Here is a 21,424-nt window from a genome sequence, read left to right as displayed (position 1 = left end):
GTCTCAGACACTTAGCATCCACCCAGAAACACCTGGCCATGTAACCTTGAGCAAGTTACTTAACCCCAATTACTTTATTTAAAAAAAAAAAGACAATAATGAAACAGTTCCTACCCTTAAGGAGCTAATACTATATTGGGAAACCAGATGTAAATGTATGAGTATATGCAAAATAGAGGGAAATACAAGGTCATATTGAAGGAAATCAGGAATGATTTCATGTAGGAGATGGCACTCAAGCTGAGCCTTGAAGTAGGGTCAGGAGAGCTTAAGAGGTAAATATGAGGAGAGAAGTACATGTCAGGCATGGGGTGAGGGTGGTGGAGAAGCCTGGGAAAAGGCTTGGAGGTGGGAGATCTGGAAGGTTGGGTGAGAAAAATCCAGCTTGCCTGGATCATAGAATGTGTAAAGGGAAGTGATGTGTGTGTGTATGGAATAAGCCTAGAAAAAACACATTGGAGCCAAGTTGTTAAAAGCTTTACATTCCAAACTGAAAAGTTTGTATTTGAACCTGTGGTCAATAGGAAACCATGGGAACTTATTGATCAGGAGAGTGGCGCAGTCAGACCTGTGCGTTAGCATTCATTCTGGGGTAAGTATTTCAAGTGTAATAACCACCCCTAGGGCCTCATAAAGGAGCAACAAACACTGCGTTAGGGACTCGGGATCTGGTCTCAGCCGGAGGGCACTAAGGATTTTTTTAAACAAGAAGGGTGCTTTAAGATCAGAGCCTTTTTCCACCTGGTCTGAAAAATAAATTTAACTCTGCCTAAACAGATGGACTTTCTAAGTTTCATTCTTCTTCTTCTACTAGGTCATCCAAGTTGCCTCCTTGTCTGATCAAACACTAGAAGTAACAGCAGAAGAGATTCAGAGACTAGAAGGTAAAAAACAATGGTACTGGTTCTTAGGGCAGCATTTGGCTCGAAAGCACCCATCTAGTGAACCCCTGTTGTAGTAAGACCATTAGGGATTCTGGGCTATGACATGTTTATTTGTCATGGGAGCTCCTCCTTAGAAAAGTGCTTAATGGTAACTTAACAGTTCTTTCTAAATGCCTTTTTAAAATCTCTGTAACTTTGCACTTTTTGGAGATTTCTACCATAGAATATTTAGATGTGTTCTAGGTGTTTTCTCTCAAATGAAAGTAAAGAATAAAATCCATTGGTTGTACCCTTATAAAAGTGACTTCAGAGAATTAAAATCTCTCCTCTGTGTCCTGGATCAGCTTCAGTCAAACTATGGCTTTTTTATTGGGAAAGAGTTTTTAATTGTTAAAGACTGCTACAGGCCAGGAAGTTGATTATGGACAGGTTTCCTCAGGAACTGATAGAGAAGCCCAGGTTTGTGCCACTCTGTCTGTTATTTTCCTGGGAAAGGCTAAAGAGACTCTGAAAAGGGCAGGGATTGATCTCGGACAAGTAGATCTCACTCACTCCAAAAGAATAAAGACTGCTTTATAGCTGAGGTAGCTACAATGGAGTCTCCTCATATGGGTAACCCCCAATTTTAACTCTGGTTACATAAGCAGCCCCAAGTTTGGTTCTAAAACTCAATGTTGAAATTGTAGCCCATGAACATAGGGGTACCCCTGCTTCCCTTTAGGAAATAAAGGTGCCTTTGAAAACAGTCTGTTAGGAGGTATAGGACACCATGATGTGTGAGTAGTGTTTGGTGTTTCAAAAATACTGACTAAATGCAGGAGATGCCTTTTCATCTTGGCCCTTGTGTGGTCATGAAAGGACACTTTGGGTGCCCTCTGTCAAGGAGGTGATTGGACGTGGCTGTATTGACTCACTTTCATTCTGCTCTGTAGATAATTCTGCCCTTGCTATTCCTAATGCTGAAGACAAGACCAATGGGAAAGGCAGTCCCACTGAGAAGCCACCCAGCCCCATCCAGTTCATCAGCAATGCAGGAGTGGGGGAATCAAACCGGTCAACACTACAGAGGTACCTGACCCCCACCCACTCCACTGCCTTTGGCCAAAGCTTTTCCATAGCCCCTCTGCTTCCTTTGGCTCATGGTGGGGATGCGGCCTGGGCCAGGCATGCAGCTCTGGCTGCTCCTCCCAGCCCCCCCAACAGATACCCTCTGCCAAGCTGGCATCTTGTGTATAACATCTACTTCACGCAGAGGAAAGCTCAGTCCCAAGGCCTGTTTTTCCGTTCATTCCAGCAGCTCCTTGACTGGTCCTTCCTAATCTGTCCTGAGGCATGTAGGTAGTGCCATGGAGGGCACTGAGCCTAGAGTCAGGAAGACCCAAGTTCTAGTCCATCCTCAGATACTGACTGTGTGACCCTGGGCAAGTCACTTTACCTCTGTCTGCCTCAGTTTTCTCTACTGCAAAATAGGGTAAGAATGGCATTCACCTCTCAGGGCCACATGAGACAATATTCCTAAAGCTCTTTGTACATGCCTGGCACTATAGGTGCTCAATGCATGCTTATTCCCTTCCTTCTTTCCTTCTGGTGACATGGCAACCTGAAGTCCAATCGTAGGTGTCACACACGGCTGATATTGGCTACACACTCCTGTGAGTGGAGCAGTGCAAATTCACCCCAATTTTTAAATAAACAACAAAAGCACAGGTCCCAGTGACAGTGGATTTGTTGTGTCACTTTGTGGTCTCGTTCATATGAGTCTTTGTTTTCATCTGAGACACTGATATAGCAGGAAAGTCGTGAACTAAGAGCCAGAAGACTTCAGTTCTGGTCCTGGCTCCATCATTTCCTAGCTGTGTGACCTTAAACCTTTCCAAATTTGAGCTTCTTCATCTGCAAAATGTGGATCAGAACTTCCTGCTCCCCCTGCCAGTTTCACAGGGTCATTTCAAAAATAACATGAGGTAATGTGTGAAAAGGCCACAAAGGTGCACTGATGGAGCTGGTGTCAGTGTTCCTACTGCTGCCTTTACAAAGACCGACATCGCCTGACAGAGCCAGAAGCCCTCAGGCTTCAGTGGCAACATAATCCACTTTCTGTGAACTTTTGTTCTCTTCTGGCTCAACAAAAGATGTACCATATATTTTATTTGAAGGAGTAACTACTCTATAATCTTTAAGTTTATTTGGATTTTAGTGGGAATTTGGGTTCAATAAGATGAGAAGGGAAATTTAGCTAACAGTGACATTTCGGTGGTTTGGTACATTGGGCTTGTTAGTGTGCCTAGGATCATAGATTAATTAATAGATACAGAATTTGAAAAGGACCTCTGATGTCAAATACAATCCCATCATTTTACTGATGAAGAAACTGAAGCCAACAGAGGTGGAAGTGGCTTCCCTGGCTGACTCCTCAATAGCAAGTAAGCCTCTGAGCCAGGATTTGAATCTAGGTCTCCCCAATTCTGAGCCCAGCTCCCTAACCACTATACCCCACTGCCTCTCTGAGGAAATGATCATCCTTGTCTTCTGTTTCGGAAGAAGGATGTCATTACTTAGCCTTTCCTCGGAGCGTCTAGTCGTGAGAAGCCACCAAGTGACTAGCACTGACATGACCACTGACTCATGTTACCAACAGGATTGATTCAAAGACCATTCAAGGAGATTTTCTTCCTGTGACATAGTGACTTTGTGACTTAGCCTAAAAAAACCCAGTGGAAATGCCTTAAATTCTCATCCCAGCTCTTCTGGGATTCACAAGGGCCTTACACTTTGGAGTTTCAATTTACACACTATGTGAATTCTAGCTAGTGTTTCTTTACTCATATGTGGTGAAAAAAAGTAGGAAGAAAGTAAACAAGCATTTATTGAACACGTATTATGTGCCAGGCACTGTGCAAAGAGCTTTTTACAAATATGATCTCATGTGATCTTCACAACAACCCTATGAGGTAGGTGCAGTTTTATGATCCTCATTTTATATTTGGGGAGATTGAAGCAGACAGAGGTTAAGTGACTTGCCCAGAGTCACACAGCTAGTGTCCAAGGTAAGATTGGAACTCAGGTCTTCCTGACTAGACCTAGTGCTGCCTCTTAAGTAGAAATATCTGTGGCAAATATTAAGTACTTCCCTATGACTTGGGTAGACCACACATGTTAATATATAGGTACCATATAAATATTAAAGTAAATGATTATTGTTGTTTTTGTTACTGATATTCACAGTACTTTAAAACTGGTTTCATGTGGTTTGTGAAGATAGGTATTCCTACCACTCCTGCAGATTTTACTCCCTTTTTGCCTTTATAAGTGAGATTTCACTAGTTGCTCTGGTGACCAACCTTCTGTGAAAGAATCCCTTTGAAATATTGAAGCTGTTCTCACAAGAATGACAAGCACAGAGCACATTGTCCATTGAATTCATTCCCTTTCCAGCTTAGCAGGAACCACCAGAGCTCTGGGGCTTCCTTGGCAAACCCTTCCAGAAACAGGGTCACCTCTGTACCCTGACGAGGCATCACAGCAACACCTTAGTAGAAGGTGATGTCATACAGAACAAAAATACAAAGACTCTTCTATATTTTTATTTTTAAAAAATCTTTTCCTTCCCTCATTCTCTGTTTGCTCCTTTCTCCTGACCTCTTCAGAGTTCCATTGGATTAATTGTTCCCCTTTCTTTCTCTGAATGCTGCCCTTGTTGCTGGTGGTAGCATGTGCCCTTCAGGGTCTGTTCCCTTCCATCATGCTGGTCGCATAGCATACACTCTTTGAAGGTAAGTGCTGCCACATGGATGCCCGTTCTTCTTTGTGGTGATATTGAAGACAGCGGTGGTGAGAGGATGGGACTCTGCGGTCTTCTGGGGTGCCACGTCCTTTCCCCCACCTGTGGCATTTAGCATTTGTATCTCTCTCTGCTAAAGGAGCGCCTTTGAGACTTCAGCCAATGACTCCCAGGTGGTCACCAGCCTGTTTTTTCCCTTCTCAGCGTCATCAGTGGTGTTGGAGAACTAGACCTAGACAAAGAGTCACTGAAGAAAACGGAGCCCGACGCTAAAGATAAACCTTATCCTGATTGTCCCTTCCTGCTGCTAGATGTCCGAGATAGAGATTCTTACAGTCAGTGCCATATTGTTGGAGGTATGAAAGAGAAAGCCATCCAATGCTATGGTCCAGGGGACGGGATGATCTGGGTGTTGGTGTTAAGTCAATTGTTAAGCCTCACTCAGCAGTTAAGAAAATCACATTGTGGGAAATTGCACATAAGGAAATTTCTGATTCATTTTTCCATATGGTCCAAAGAGGAGCTCATGGGCAGGGAGCCTCTTTTTTTTTTTTTTTAAGATTAGGGCACAGCTGAGGAGGTTTCAGAATTTGCTCATCATATCCCTTTCCCTGAAGTGTTTTGGGTCCATTACTTGCTAATTTGGAGTAGGCATTTTTTCAATTTCTCATTTTAATTTTAAACTGACTAGGAAGACAGCTGGGTCCAAGCTGTGCTCAGATAAATACTAACTTCCTAAATCTTTTCTTCTTTTTATTCCAGCTTACAGTTATCCAATTGCCACCTTGTCTAGAACCATGAACCCTTATTCAAATGACATTCTTGAGTATGTATCCTTCAAAGCCTCTTGAGGATCCAGATGGTTGCATCAGGTGTTATAAGAAGTAATTGTTATTAACGTCTAGTACTTGTATGGGAACTCAGAGGGGTTGCTGTTAGTATTGATATAAGAATTTCAGGTCTTATCTGCTGCTTTTGAGATTACTGAGTCTTCACAAGATACTTTCAGACTATACTGTGCCAGACAGAATTATTTTTCTGTCTAGATGGTGTTGAGGGCAAAATCAGGTGGAAATGTCTGCTTCATTGGCGGCCAACCCAGGATGCTTTTCAAAACAATTTCCCTCAATAAGGCAGAAACAAATGTTTTGAAGGGTAAAACCAACTGCTGTGTTGACAGAGATTGACCTTCACAACGTGTTGTTTTCTTCAAAAACTTTTTTTTTTTCCTACTCCATAGCCATGTACTTCCCCCATTAGAATGTTAGCTCTTTATGAGGAGGGATTGTTTCATTCTTTGTACTTACATCACCAGGGCCTAGCATAGTACCTAGCAAATATTTAATAAATAATTGTTGATTGATTAGTTGATAAGAAGAATTAAAAAATTGATCTCTCTTGTCTTCCCAGAGTCAACATTAAGTCCAAGGCATTAAGTGAAGACTGAGCTTTGTGCTAAGGTGGTGAATCTAATTCATTTGAGAAATAGCTAGGAAGCATTTCAGGGAAAGGGTAGAGTCCTCAGTTCCCAGGCAAGCACCTGCTCAGGGTGCATCTTGCCCTGTGGACTGTGGACAACAGTCTGTGGTCTTTACTTGTCTCCTTCCCCTGAACATGATCACCATGACTCAGTAAATCAAATAGCTACAGCAAATGTGTCTTCACAGGAAACAGGTTCTTCTGAATAGGTTCTTAAATAGGTTTTATAGATATATTTTTTGACGTTCCCCTGGGAATCTATATTGTTTACAATGTTCAAATGTTAAACATTTCCTCTAGTTGATGAGTCATCCTCTCTTGTTTTGGGGAGGTCAGTTCATTTGATTTCCACTTAAAATTAAAAAGTACTCACTAAAAGCTGTAAGAATCTTAACTCCTCTGACTCTTAGAAAAATGCCCACGGCAAAATTATCATCCTCTATGATGATGATGAGAGGCTGGCCAGCCAGGCAGCCACCACCATGTGCGAACGAGGATTTGAGAACCTCTTCATGCTTTCTGGAGGTGAGCAGAGTGGGGTTTGGTTTGGCTTTGTTTCTTATTGGGACCTAAAAACAATATTTGTACACACCTCCTTGAAAACCTCCATATTCCCTTTTCCTCTAACCCTGAGAATTTCATTTTCTTACAAGTCTCATTGCTGTGGCCTGGAAAACCAGTAAACAAAAGAACTGGGGCTAAGAGAGGGGAGATTAAAATTCCTTAGACTGCCAAAAAGAACTTACATTGTCTGGTGGTATTTGATTTGATAAAGAAACTGTTGAGAAAGATCTCAGGTTTTACCACATTAGCCTCTACTCTGTAATGCACATAAAGGCTCTCCTAGAGACTGACATGGTACCCTATGATACCAAGTGCTTTTTTAAATGATCTATATGCAGGTCTGAAAGTCCTGGCCCAGAAATTCCCTGAGGGACTGATTACTGGGTCATTGCCGCCAAACTGCCAGCAAGCACCAATTCCTGGTTCTGCCCGAAAGCGATCCAGCCCCAAAGTGCAGACTCTGTATGCTGAGAACAAGTGGAGATTTACCCCAGAAGATCTAAGAAAGATAGAATATTATCTGGAAGAAGAGCAAGTTCCCCTGGAAGCCCCTGGTAAGAAATGTATGTGTGTGCATACCCACACGTGCATATAGCCAGGCCAGGAATGATTTTAGGAAGAAGCCAAGTCTTACTCATTCCCTTAATCTCCACGTGGGCTGTTTGCTAGAGGAGCTGGGGTTGTTCTCGTTTCACTCTTTACAGTACTTCAGCATTGAATGTGACTTCATAATGAAAAACCTGCTCTCTCACAGAGCTTGTAGGTTCTTACAATATTTGGGAGTGGGGTGGGGGGGGCTTCAGGAAGAGCAGTGGCAGGAAGATGGAATAGCCCCAACCTGTCTATACAGAATCAGCCCAGAAATGCAGTTGGAAAGGCCAGGGGAATAATGGATGCCTCTTGAAACAGAGTGTCTTCTAAGATTGTGGAGGGGCCCTAGAGCTCATCTGTTTCACCTGCTTCATTTGATGTGTATCCTCCAGGCAGGTCTTGAGTCCAATTGAAAAGAGACAAAACGGCTTTCTAATGACTCCCTTTTTTGGAGGGTTTTGACTTCCTCATCGGAGCACTCTCCACACATCCTCTCACTGCCAGCCTTGTCTTCTCTTAATCTGTTTTCTCCTTTCCTTTGGGAATAGCCATGAAGCACTGACCCCTTGGGTTCAGGACCTCACTAGCCTAAGCATCCATGCAGGACACTGTACTCAGAGTCAGGCTTTCAACCGTGGCCTCTTCCTTCTCCTTTCCAGGCCGACTGAGCCGGGGCAACGCTTCTGTGAAGGATCTCAAGGTCACAGGTGGCACTTCCTCTGCAAGGGAGGCCAAGGTCACGAGTGTCCGCAGCAGCCAGAGCCTGTCTACTGGGAACACTGTGAGCAACCTGAACCCCCGCTCACTTAGCAGTGGCTATCTTCAGAGCAAACCCTGGAAGTAAAGACCTTGTCAAATTAATTATTTCCCCTTCCCGTGCCAGCTTCCCAAGTTGGTAATTTTCAGAAACTCCTTCAGAGGACAGACAGTGACATGTGTGATGGAGACCTTCTCCAAAAGGACTGGTGACAGATGACCCTCTCAGAAAACAGAAGCGTGATGGCTCTAGAGTCTTCTGTGCTCTCTACAGAGTACTGAAGGCATCAGCTCAAATAGGAAAAGAACTCTCTTTAGCGTCTTTTGTCTTCAGTGTGCTCCATCCAGTCTGTTTATCTGTATCCCCATTTTCCCCCTTGTATTGTAAATACTTCATTCACGTCCGCTGGTTGGTGACTCCCAGTTGTATTCTCTTGCCATTTACTGTTCTTGATTTTATGAAGGAATCTTCAAGCAAGCTTTCAAGATGATTTCTTTAGGAGCTGTCCCAGGAGCTCCCAGTGATTCTTAGAGTTCATCCTGCCGTCCATCTCCACACCAGGTGTTGACCCACTTCCTTGAGAGCTGCCTTCCCAGCACAGGCTGCAGGTCCTGCCATGACTCTGGGGGCTGGTGGCTGTGGGTCGATCTGCCCACGTGAGGATGTAGTGGAATAAATAACCCCCTAGAACTTCCTAAGACTTGTCTCTTCGCTGTGTTTCAGTAGCGTGGGTGTTGGTGATGGTACTCAGTCGTTATAGCAGAGAGGAGTTGTTCTGCATGAGAACTCAAGTGGTTTACTGGGTTTAATTGGCAGTCTCCTACTGGACTCATTCATGTTAGTGCAGTAGAAAATATGACTCCTTGAAGTCATCACCACTTTTTCCTCCACTGGAGCTTCTGGCTGAGGAGGGAAGGGTTGTATTTCTTTGTCAGCATCTTCAGCTCCCATCAGTCCTTGCTTGCATCCTATGTGGCCCCCCTGCATCCTGCTTCCTGCCCCAAATACACAGTATTCGTTGAATTGTGTAATCTGTCCAATTTCTTCCTTGTTTCTCATTCCCATCATTGACCCCTGAATATGAAGTTATGAGAGTATTGGTTCTGGCTTAGGCTGGAATTTTAATTCAATATTAACCGAATTGCTAAGTGACTGATCAATCAATTCTTTTAGCCTATCGAGAAGATTTTGGGTAAGGTAAAGGTAGAGGATTCTGAAATGTTTATGACCTGTAATCTTTAGTTTCAATATAGAAATAATTGCCGCGGCAAAGTGATTTTTCAAAATCTAAATGAAAAGTTGTCTTCCTTGCCTTGCTTTGCCTTGACTCTCTGTTTTCTTCTCCTCACAGTCAAGCCCCCCGGGGAACACAGCCCTCAGGGGTAAGAGGATCAAATGAACAGTTAGACAGTATTTCAGAGAGGCCTATGAGAAAACAGCTTATCTGAATTAGGGTCTGCTAAAATGTAACTCTTTGTTTCCATTTCTTAAAGGTAGCATTTTCCTGGGTTTAGGAATCAGAGGAATCTAAGACATTATTGAAGATGGGGGGGGGGGGGAGAGGGTCAAGCCATGCTTGAAAAAAATGTTCAAGAATTGTCTATTCAAATTCAGCCAATATTTTACTAGAAATTTATTGCTTAAGATGCTCAGTCAGCCTTTCAGCTGATGCCAAAATGCTACAGTGTTTCGTTCTTTAAGGCACAGATAGAAAAAGGCATTTTTTTCCAGCCCTATGTACTCTTGAGAAAATCAGCTTATCGCAAGCATTGACAAGATTTTCAGCCATTTGACATAAGTTTAAGGAAAAAAAATATCTATTTTGCTGCAGAACAAAGCCATCACTACTCTACCGTTTGTGAATGACCAGTCAGGAGTTTAATTTACCTTCCTGTCCCTATTTTGAAAGTCAATCAACGTACTCCCATTTCAGTTTTCCACTTTGTTCTTACTTGCACCCATGACCACATGACACTAGATTATTAGAGACTTAATTATCTGTACATATTTTTATAATAGGCTAATGGAACCTTTTAGAGTTGCTGCATGTTTTACATTTCAGAGGTATTTACAGAGTTGAATGTATTTTATAAATATTTTTGCATAGGTGTAATAGTATTCTGGTCCTATTGGTAGGGCTTTTAAATTAACTGGGTCTCAGAAGATCTGTGCTGATTTTGCACCTTAAATGTTAACTGTCAGACATTCTGGATAAGTTTTCATTTTATGTTCCAGCTGTTTTTAATGTTTTCCCTTTAATAGTTTCCTCATTAGCTTATTGGTGTGCTGTGTTATTGTTCAGTTGATCAGTGATACTCTGTGTGATTAAGATTGTTTGAAGATTAAAGTATGATGCACAGCAATTAATTTGTTGTTTGATATTGATATTTTGTAACATACCAGCCTCCCCTTCCATGTGATGAGATGATTTTTTTTGTCCTTATTACACTAATGCCATCTAATGGAGTACCTTGTATTGTTTAGTGCTTAGAGAGCTGAGCCCAGATTCAGTTCTAACCCAGTGTGTTAAGGCCCCATCCACTAAGCTGAACTCCGAGCTCTTTAACATGCTCCTTCATCTGCTTATTCACAGAGAGCAGCCTTAAGCTAATTATTACTTGTCTTGGTCAGTGTTTTAGTGTGCCATGTGGTTAATAGCTGTCATTGCAGGGGACTTGAAACTCCATGGATGGAAGGTGCTTTATCAATATAAACTTAGTGTGAGTATGATTCCATCTCTGAGCAAAAGTGATAGCCAGAGTTTCAGCCTTCTGGTTAGATGATTTTAAAGTGGATTTGGTAAAAAAAAAACAAAACAGTACTTTACTTTATCCCAGGTTTCTCTTCCTCATTCTTCTTTTTTTTCTTCTTCTTCATTGTATTTTGTTTTTTAATAAAAACTATATCTGGAGTTATTTTCTTTTTTAGCCAAAAAAGTCACACCTAACCAGCCACAATCAGAGTAGGAATAAATCAGAATTGAAAGATAACATATATATATTTTTATTCATTAGGTGCTCAGGGTTTGTTTCCATGGTGCTGTCTTAGACCAATTTAAAATTCTCAAAGCTGTTTAGGTTGCCAGAAGAAAAACTCCAAAACCCCTACACCCCTTTTCTTTCTCTGGGAGGGACATCCCACTGTGGGCTGGAATGAACTCAACCCTTGACTAGGAAGAATGACGTAGGTGGGTTTTCTCTTACTGCTTCCTGATAATTTCTACATTGGGTGGCAGGTATGGCTTTCTATTATGGTCTGTTTGATCCCTTTAGAAGACTTGATTTCTCTTCATCTAGATAAAAATCCATTGCAAACTCTGCCCTATTTTGAGGGCTCAAGTTGTTTAGAATCAACTTCTCAGCTAATGAAATGTTCCCAAAAGTTTTAATGTGTGTTGATTTTCTTCAAAATGTTGTCAAGGATGTAACTGCTCTAATTGTTTTTGAAGAAACATCAGAAACGTCCATTCTAACTTGTTGGTTTAAGTATGTGGACAGTTTGAGTGCTTGTATGGAATTCAATTTTTTTTTTTTTTGCTTTTTTGGAGGGCAATTGGGATTAAGTGACTTGCCCAAGGTCACACGGCTAGTTTTTGTGTTAAGTGTCTGAGGCCGGATTTGAACTCGGGTCCTCCTGACTCCAGGGCTGGTGCTCTATTCACTGCGCCACCTAGCCTCCCCCTCAATTAATTTTTAATGGATATGTTTTTTAATATGAAAGCAATAGAATAGCACACTTTGTTTCAGAAGTATCAACTGAAACGAATCTGCATAGTGACATTGCCCTGGAACTATAGTAAATATCAAGAAAAATATAGCAGTATGCTGTTCAGTTTTGAGGTAGAATGTACTGTGATGACAAAAACTCATCTGCCTCTAATTTAGCCTGTGATGCCAAAGGTGAATTGCCCATGCTGGCATGGTTATGACTTTTTAGTGATAAAATGTCTAAATGTCCATCTTTTTTCCCTCCTGACTCGAGTGTAAGTCTATGAGCAGGACTTGGTCTTTTGTGCCTCTTGTTAACTTCCCTCTCCACCACCACTAGTCTACTGCTAAAACAGAAGCACTTAGTAAACACTGATTTTGGCAGCTAGATTCCTCAGTGGATAAAGCCCTGGGCCCTGGATTCAGGAGGACCCAAGTTCAGTCCAGCCTCAGATGCTTACAAACTATGTGACTCCAAGCAAGTTACTTGACCTGTTTGGCTTAATTCACTGAAGAAGGGAATGGCGAACCACTCTAGTGACTTTACCAAGAAAATCCCAAGGAAAGCACTGGTGTGATTTTGCCTGCTAGGTCACCAAGAGTCACATATGACTGAACAGCAACAGCAAAATGCTAGTAACTGACCAACCAATTAAGTGGTCACAAGTGAACACAAATGGGGCTTGCACTAAGGATCGTGTTCTCTGTGTGGTTCTCCTGCCCTCAAGGGGTAAAGACCATGCTGCCATATCTACTGGTTCCCTCACACCACACTCACTGAGCAGCGAGGCAGTGTTTTTGAACACGTATATCTGTTTTGAACCAGTGCATCATGGTGTGACAACCAGCATATGATGGTGACAGTAGGTAATGGTCTTTGGTCACCCCTTACGCTTTGGGAGGAAATACATTACTAACCCCTGAGATGTTCAGTGACCCAGAGGAGACAATCCCAGAGCTATTGGATGCTTTCTGTATCCCCCTGGATGTCTTTATGCTTGTCTTTACGGTTTGTTTTTCCTTAAGACCCCTGAGCCTAGCAGACTGTAAACAATCCCAGACAGAAAATGGTTTTTCTTATTTTTGAGATCCCCAGGTAAGAGGGATCATGTCCTTCCTTGATGGAGCTGACCATGCTGTTGACTAAGGCACCTGCCTTCGGACCTTAGCTCCTTGCTCACGTCCCCTCCCCATTCTCTAGTGGCCTCGGTCCCAGCCCATCTGTTGTACTAGCACACAGAAAAGAAGGCAGACATCATCTCAAAACATTTGTACAATAGAAAATCCCTTTCCCACTGCACATGATGACCAGTGTCTCAGCAGACAAGGTCCCCAAGTGCTTTTGCAGTATCAAAAGAATATATTCCTCACCTACTAAGATATGACTTAAAAATTGCTGTCTTTTAACTAGATAATGGGCGGGGGGAAATTAAGTTGTTCTTTTTAATAAGCCATACTGTTATTGCAATAAACCATCACAACGCCATCTATGTTTGTTCTTTTCTTTTCTAAAGATCAGTGTTGTAACCTCAAAGGACCTCCTTACCTGCAGGGTGCAAAATGGTGGTTGACCATGGGCTGGGGTTTCTGTGGAGAGAGAGAGAGGGGGGAAACAAATTGCTATGAGCTGCATCCATGTTAACAAACTAGTGCTCCACAAAAGCATGATTTGGTTAATTTTGTGAAATACATAGCTTGGGTGGTAAGCAGAAGACTTTCGGCCTCCTCTCAGTTCATTTGCAGTTGGCAGGCTCTGTCCGTGGGGATGGATCTAGGAGATGCCCACAGCATAAGCTGCCAAATGGTTAATCCCTTGAAAGCTTTGAAGAAGGGCCTAATGCCTGCCCTGTAACAGCTGCAATTATTTATTGGTCCCCTGAGAGTTTTGGTGGTGCAGTGGATAGAGAGCTGGATTGGGAATCAGGAAGACCCAAGTTCACTTAGCTGTGTGACCTAGGGCAAGACACTGAACCTATCCCTGACTCAGATTCTTCATCTGTAAAACAGAGAGCAAAATAGCAGTACAGGGGTATGAAGGTCAAATGAAGCAACGTGTAAAGCACTTTCCAAACCTTAAAGTGTTACATGAATTCCAGCTAATATTTTGTCCTCATAATGATGACCATAGTTTGCTAGATTTTAGCCATTTACAAAATGGTGGTTCTCAAACTTCTTCAATACACGGAGCTTATAGTCACAGCAGATATTCCATATGCTCCCCATTTGATGCCACACACAGAGATCCCCCAAAATTAGAGGGAAAACACACTTTGGTTGTGAGACCAATGCTATGTTGTTCATATTGTTTGGCCAACTTCATAACCCCATTTGGGATTTTCTTGGCTGAGATGCTAGAATAGCTTGCCATTTCTTTCTTCAGATTTATGTTATAGATTCCAATTATTTATTCCAGAGACAAAAGAATAGATGTGGTAAAAATATTTCTACTTGAAAAGACCAGTTCAGGGACCACCCGGTGGCTCACCTGTGTGGTCCACAAATCACACTCTGAGAATAGTCACCATCAAATATTACATACAAGGCTGTGAATAAAATAAAAATGTATGCCCCCTATCACTGTATTGGAAATCATGCTTAATGCTCTGGAGATAGGAAAAGAAAATCTCCTTGGAGTTGCAAGAGAAAAATACTCCCACATATCCTATCTATTGCATTTTACAAAGAGCTTTCCCCATAGCAATCCTTTGAGGGTAGGTAGTACAAATATTAAGAATCCTGTTATACAATTGAGAAAACTCAGACCAGGAGAGGCTGACTTGCCCGAAATCACACAGCTAATAAGTGTTAGAGTAGTAAACTAATGTTTACCAAGCTCCTTTTATGTGCCAGCACTGAGTAAATCCTAGTACGCAAGCAGTTCACCTCTTGGAGAGGAGACGGCATATAAATTACAACATTATATGTATGTATATATATATATGTATGTGTATACATGTATGTACCCACATATATCCATATATGTGTCCACATATGTGTGTGTTATATAGACACACCATGTAAACAGAACTTTTAAACCCAGATATCTTGACTTTCAAGAACAACACTAGCTTATTACATCATTCTACCTTTCCTGCAGCCCCTGTGGGAAAGGTAAGGAGAGATCTTCTGGCCAATCATTTACACCAGGCTGTTTCCCAAACCATCACAAGAGACTAAGAAATTATAAGAGGAGACTGGAGAATGAATATAAGCACATGTGATACCCAAAGTGAAGTCAGTAATCAAAGCTATAAAAAAGTTTCATGTGAAACCCAACTGCAGCTGGAGAAGACCGGGATGGCATCAGGAACTATAATCTCCAAACTGGGAAACATTACCGTATCCATAGTGACTCCCACGTTCCGTTCTCATAGTTCATATAGCCAAACCTATTATTGACTATAAATACCCTTGCAGCCAGGAGTGTAGCTACATGGAATGAAAGGCTAAAGGGGAAGGCAGTTGGTGATACTTCCTAAGCACAGTTAGCCAAAACTGATGGGACCTGTGGGGCGAAGGTGATACAGAATACACATCCTTGCTTGTCTGTCTTTAGAGGTGAAAGAAGAATTTAGAGAGATGCAATTTCAACCAGGGCTGAATCTATCCCTGTACCACTGCTAGCATTAAATGTACGACAGGTGGGCATCAGTTTCTGGGAACACGATCTGCATCCTGTTCCAGAAAATAGCAAATTGAAAACAAGTCACTGAACCTCGTCTCCAGGTTAGTTCTTGGCTTCAGATTGGGAGATGAGAGATAGACCAAAGCCAAAAGGGGATTTATTCCTTTGGAAGGGGCTGGGTCTGGGGACCAAATGGAATGTATAGTCTTGTGTTACATGAGAACAAGATTTTACTTTTGCTACCCTCTTATTTAATCCAGCTAAATTGCTTGCTAAGATAATGACCTTTGCTTAGAGGCTTTTGATTGACAACACACCATGAAGGAAGGACACAGGAGTGGAATGGAACACGAGCCAAGGTTGATTGACATACATTCCTCTACATTATGCAAGAGTCCAGAAAGTGTAACATAGGACATAGAGGCAGCAATGAGTGATTGACAGTATATATTCCTAAATCTTTCTGATGCCTTCATGGGACAAGTAGGCACTCCCACAGTGCCACCTAGTGATTAAATGGCAGTAAATTCTTCACAGTGCAAAATATGGAAAAAATAAAAAGGAGAGCTACCCCACCCCAAACTTCTACCTTCAAATTAACACGGCTTGACTAAGACAAAGGAATTTAATTAAAATTAAACAGGAACTTTTAAAATTTTTTCGCTAATTAAGAAGAACTGGTTGGTTGGCTGATGGTTGTCCTCTGTTTTCTAAGAGGACCAAAGTGACATCACTATGCTAAAGTCAAGTTTCAGCGTGTAGGGCTGTGGCCGATCAGACCAATAGGAGCTTGGAATGTCAGGCACAAAGTCCCAGGGGACATTTGGGGCGGAGTCTCAAGAGTTCTCTCCTCTTGCATTTCTCTTGAGCAGTCTCCATTCTGCTTTGCTCATGGAGCACAGCACCTTCTCTGATGGGCACTCCATGCTGAGTGGTCCTGTGTCTCCCAGCTCACACATGCAATTCGCCAAGGAAGGGGCATCTATTAAGCGCTTGCTCAGTGCTAAGGCTTACTGTTGTGGGAAAAGGGAGCCTGTTGCCTCTGCATAGAAGCCACGTTGCTAAACGAGACGCAGGTGCTTATGAGGCAGCTGGGAATTATAAAGAAAATGAGGGGAAGGAGGCAGGATAATGGGAGATAGAATGGGGGTGAGACTCACGTGGCAAGTTTAGGCATTCCGGATAGGCTGTAAACCCTGCGGTACCCAGCCAATGGGAAAGAGGAGAGGGAAATGTGAATGGGGAATAGGGAATAAACTGCATATTTGTCTCCAGAGCTGCGTCTACCTGTTGGGCCCCTGCTCTTGTGTTAAATAAGAGTCCTTCCTAACTAACCAGTGGCTTCATGGAGTTCTTGGTAAGACACTTGTTTCTTAACTGTGTTCTAAGTGCTGGGGATACAAGTAAAGTCCCCACCCTCAAGGGACTTACATGCTAATGGAAAAAAGACAGTACCCAAAAGGGATCAATTAAAGGGAGTGGGGCCAACTATGGAGCCTACCACTTGATCTCTTATATACAAGACTTCTTGATGTTCAGTTCTCTCAGTCGTATCTGACTCTTCATAACCCCTTTTGGGGTTTTCTTGGCAAAGATACTGGAATGGTTTGTCCTTTCCTTCTCCAGCTCATTTTACAGATGAGGAAAGTGAGGCCAACAGGGTTAAGTGACTTGCCCAGGGTCACATAGCTAGTAAGTGTCCAAGGCCACATTTGAACTTAAGAATTCCTCACTTGGAGCTAACTGAGTAGAGCACTGGCCCTGGAGTCAGGAGGACCTGAGTTCGGATCCAGCCTCAGACACTTAACACAAAAAAAAAACTAGCTGTGTGACCTTGGGCAAGTTATTTAACCCCAATTGCCCTCCAAAAAGCAAAAAAAAAAAAAAGAATTCCTCATTCCAGGTCAGGTGTTCTATCCATTTCACCACCTAGCTGTGATTTTAATTGTTTTAATTGCTATTGTAGACAAATTCCATTGTACCTTGGGGCTAGGGGAACAAAGGAGGACTGGAGAAAGATTTCACAGAATTACAAGATCAGGAATGAGGAAAAGAATTAGGGTGAACTTGATTGAAAAGAATGGTTAGATTGAGATAAATGTCAGAGAAAGAAAAGAAAGAAAGGAGGAAGGGAGGGAGAGATCCTGGAAGTATGATAGTAAAAATTGTCTAGGGCCCTGGGGTCTGGGCGCTGAACTCTTTGCTAACCAAGAAGGTTTACCCTTGGCATTTAAAGTTCTTAATAGCCCCCATTCTAGTAACAGCAGAATTTCTCATTAGCCACAGGCTCCAAAAGTAGATAATATTAGCTCATCTCAAAATGAGACCTTTTTTTTAAAAAAAGAAAATATCCTAAATTGCAAGCTGAGGGAGACGGTTTATAATATGTAAAAATGGACCTATTCTGATCTGAAATTAGAAGTAAATAAATTCCCATTTCTCAAGACATTGCTAACCCAACTGAGACATTATTAGGCAAATAAGGAACTCTCCCTTAGCCTGCAGCTCCTTTGATTATAGAATGTAACAGTTATAAAGAAAAGGAATAAATTTTGACATTGTGTGTTTTTAAAATTTCAACCTTTAAGAATTATTTTCTAGCTCTTCTTACACTTTGAAGGGTTCAAAAGACTGGTTCTGCTAGCAGCAAAGCCTTCATATCTCAAGATGCTTATGTCCTCTGCCACGGATTATGTTCATTTGCTACTCTTAAAGTGAGGGTCAAGTCAACAGGCATGACTACTTTGTGCCAGGCAATAGCCTTGGAGGTCCCTTCCAGCTCTTCTCTCTATAATCTTATGAATCAAAAAGTAGAGTGGTTAAAAAGGATTGCTATCAGCAGTGTGGCAGCTGAGCTGGGCTATGAGGTCCCACTATTGGTATGGGTATATACTACAACTCTTAAAAGTCATAATCTTTCTGAAATCAGTTTTCCAGCATTCCACAGGGATGACCACCAAATTCCTAACTTCACCTCATTTTTTTCATTGATTGTGAGTTTATTTCCCACCTCCTGATAAAAATACCTTTCTACTTTTTAATGAAGTGGGGAAAAAATGAAATTCAATTTATGTAAATTTACTTCAAAATCATTTTGGATACAGGGCGGCCAGGTGGCTCAGTGAGTAAGAGCACCGGCTCCAGTGTCAGGATGACCTGGGGATCAAATCTGGGCTCAGATACTTAGCACCACATCCAGAAATAACTGGCCGTGTAACCTTGAGCAAGTTACTTAACCCTGATTGCTTAAAAAAAAATCATTTTGGATGGAATGCATTGTAATGGTAATGGAATTTAAAGATCCCCTTGTATTGGCTTGGTTTGGGGGTAAGTGTTAAAACCCAGAGCTTGTGAATCCCACTTGTGGGATGGACTTGTTGACAGAAAGAGAGGGGGTTGAACTGGGAGGAGCTGGTGCCATGGATCTAGAGAAAGGCCCAAGCAGAGAGAGGCTAGAAGAATTTTTGGGAGCAGCATTGAGGAGGCAGAGAAAGAGAATTGCAGGGGCGGGGGGATGCCAGAGTTGCTGAGAGAGAAAGAGAACTGCCAGCCAAAGCCACCCAGATTGCTGAGGGCCAGTTGGAGCTGCCCAGGACTTTTGAGAACTGCCACCTGGAGCTTCTGAGAACTGAGGAGACATGACTGTGGTGCCAGTATTTTTTCTGTCTGTTTTGATGTTACTCTGCCAGATTCATCTGCTGGTAAAAGACAGTGCTGTTGTTTCAGAGGTCCTGGACCCTTGCTGTTGGTTCAGAAGCCCTGAAGGAGGATTTTCTTGTTGTATGTTTACAGAAATCCTGGAGGAGGGTCTTGCTGATGTTTTCAGGGGTCCTGAAACTATTCTGCAGACAGAGAGTGAATTGATGAGGATGCTGGCAATGTATATTTGTGGCTTTGTTAAGCTTTGTCTTCCCAGGAACAGAAATTGCTGAAAACTTGCCTCTGGTCAAGATGAAGAAAAGACCTCTCCTTGGGTACTGAATGCTGTGATGAACCTTGTTGCGGCTTAGGGGTAGATGGCCTTTGTGTTCTCCACTGCCCCTTTGAGAGAATGCTTGGTGGTGATGGATGGTATTGTAATTCAGTTGTGATCCAGGGGTGGAAAACTTTTGACTTTTATACTTTGTGACCTGACTAAATGAATGTATTTTGTTTATGACTGGAAACTAATCTCCAGTTGAATAGAGAGAAGACTTTGTGATTGACTAAATGAATGTACTTTCCAGGGGTGGAGTACTTGGACCTCAGTGCTTTGTGATTGAATTGAGGACTTACTAAATGACTGAGTTACCCTGTATTTTGACTTTCTGTGAATGTTTTGCCTTAATCTGTCACTGAATAAATGGAGTTTGCTTGCTATGCTCACAATCTGAACCTGGAAGTTGCTTGTGCTTAGTGTTACATGCACCTCTATTGTAAAGTATTGGTCCCTTGTATTATATTTTCCTCCATAGCCAGAGAGAGAATCACAGAGATTGTATCAGTTGCCTACGTTCATACAGCTAGTTTGGAGTTTTGAGCTCCTGACTCCAGTTGGGTGGTACAGTGAATAAATCCCTTGGGAAAACTCATTTTCCTGAGTTCAAATCCAGCCTCAGACACTTACTGGATTTATGACCCTGGGCAAACCACTTCACCCTATTTGCCTAAGCTTTCTCATCTGTAAAAATAAGCTAGAGATGGAAAGGACAAACCATGCCAAGAAAACCCCAAATGGGGTCATGAAGAGTCAGATGTGACTGAAATGACTGAACAGCTACTTCCTGACTCTCAGTTGGGCACTCCACTACTCCATGCGGCTTCTTAGGAACCAGTAGACAGGAAAAGATTGAAGCATTCCTTTGAGATATGAGTCTGACCTCTGAGCCTACTGGAGACAGTCTAATTAAAACAGACCCCCTCCAGATTCAACACATGGCTCCTTAGCTTCAGAAGAGACTTAGAATTCTGTCCATGAGTCTAGCCTCCCACAAGTCTCCCATGAAACCTGTAGGGACAAACCAGATTTTTCTCAGTTCTAAAAGTAGCAGCAGAATAAACACCACAGATGAACACACATTTCTGTCACTTTCAATTCTAAGTCACTTTTATTTGGCTCTGGTCATAGGATCTACAATTGAGGTCTTGAGCCCAGATCAGAAGCCAAGGCTGACTCAATAGGGGTGGTTCAGGGTGTAATCCATAATGGTCGTAAGGGCCAGCCAGGTCTCCTGGGCTGTAGGAATGATCTGTTTTGCAGGCAGCAAGAAACCATAGAATCCAGTGTCCCGGAGCTCAAAGGTGTAAGAGTACTTGATGCCTGAGTTGTAGGTCCAGTCCACGGTGCTACCGCTGGCTTGGTCTAGGATGGAAACAAAAAGTCAGCACACTCTTCATAGGCTGGTTTGTCTGTTTTTTAATTGAAATATAAAGACAGGTGGAGACAACCCAGAAACAAAAATTGGCTTTCTGACCAATATGTGAGGTTTGCAAAGAGCTTAACATAAGCTATCTCATTTTTATTTTTTTTAATTATTTTTTGTTGTTTTTATTATTATCATCCCCAGATGAAGAAACTGAGACAAGTAAAGGTTAAGGGACTTGCCCAGGATCATACAGCTGGTAGATGTCTGAGGCAGGATTTGAATTCAGGTTTTCTCAACTCCAAAATCCAATGGTCTATGCACTTGCACCACCTAATGAGTCCCTAGGACAGTCAGTACTAGATCAAAGTACTTAACTAACTGGCTGAGAGGAGCATAGGGACTGCCCAAGCAACGTGTTCAAAATGTGGGAGCCTAAAGAAACTGACAAATGCTGGTTCTGTGAATCCTTTAAGGGATACTCAGGGACGGTTTCAGATACCTTTAAGCTTGCTTAAATACGATATTTGTGTCATATCCACTTCAGCTAGGACGACTAAATTTGCTGAACCCATGGGGTTCTGGTCAGCATGGGACAAAGCCAGAAGACAATGAAAAACAAGCCAGAGACACACCAGCTACACATGCTCTCTCTCTCTCTCTCTCTCTCTCTCTCTCTCTCTCTCTCTCTCTC

General features: G+C 42.3%; 2 protein-coding genes across 6 annotated transcripts in view; one reads left to right on the top strand and one right to left on the bottom strand.

The window, feature by feature from the left end:
* The window catches only part of CEP41 (centrosomal protein 41), a 26,965-nt gene extending 16,546 nt beyond the window's left edge, over nucleotides 1-10,419 (top strand). For 3 of the 5 annotated variants that reach the window (XM_069087226.1, XM_069087230.1, XM_069087229.1), the window contains 7 exons: nucleotides 815-884; nucleotides 1,817-1,952; nucleotides 4,870-5,021; nucleotides 5,428-5,495; nucleotides 6,555-6,669; nucleotides 7,047-7,271; nucleotides 7,959-10,419. In XM_069087226.1, coding sequence (XP_068943327.1) covers nucleotides 815-884; nucleotides 1,817-1,952; nucleotides 4,870-5,021; nucleotides 5,428-5,495; nucleotides 6,555-6,669; nucleotides 7,047-7,271; nucleotides 7,959-8,143 — 951 coding nt within the window. In that variant the 3' untranslated portion in view covers nucleotides 8,144-10,419. The remainder of the gene's footprint in view (nucleotides 1-814; nucleotides 885-1,816; nucleotides 1,953-4,869; nucleotides 5,022-5,427; nucleotides 5,496-6,554; nucleotides 6,670-7,046; nucleotides 7,272-7,958) is intronic. The other 2 variants (XM_069087227.1, XM_069087231.1) reach the window with 1 other exon arrangement.
* Nucleotides 10,420-20,541: 10,122 nt separating this feature from the next.
* LOC138160451 (carboxypeptidase A1-like) overlaps nucleotides 20,542-21,424 on the bottom strand; it is a 16,011-nt gene continuing 15,128 nt past the window's right edge. The window contains exon 11 of the mRNA XM_069087028.1: nucleotides 20,542-20,729. Within this exon, the coding sequence (XP_068943129.1) occupies nucleotides 20,542-20,729 (188 nt within the window). The remainder of the gene's footprint in view (nucleotides 20,730-21,424) is intronic.

Source organism: Petaurus breviceps, unplaced genomic scaffold (genome assembly GCF_028583685.1).
Source record: "Petaurus breviceps papuanus isolate PSGF00001 unplaced genomic scaffold, PetGlider_PUasm1.0 181, whole genome shotgun sequence".
Taxonomy (NCBI): Eukaryota; Metazoa; Chordata; class Mammalia; order Diprotodontia; family Petauridae; genus Petaurus; species Petaurus breviceps.
This window is presented reverse-complemented; position numbering and strand designations above follow the sequence as displayed.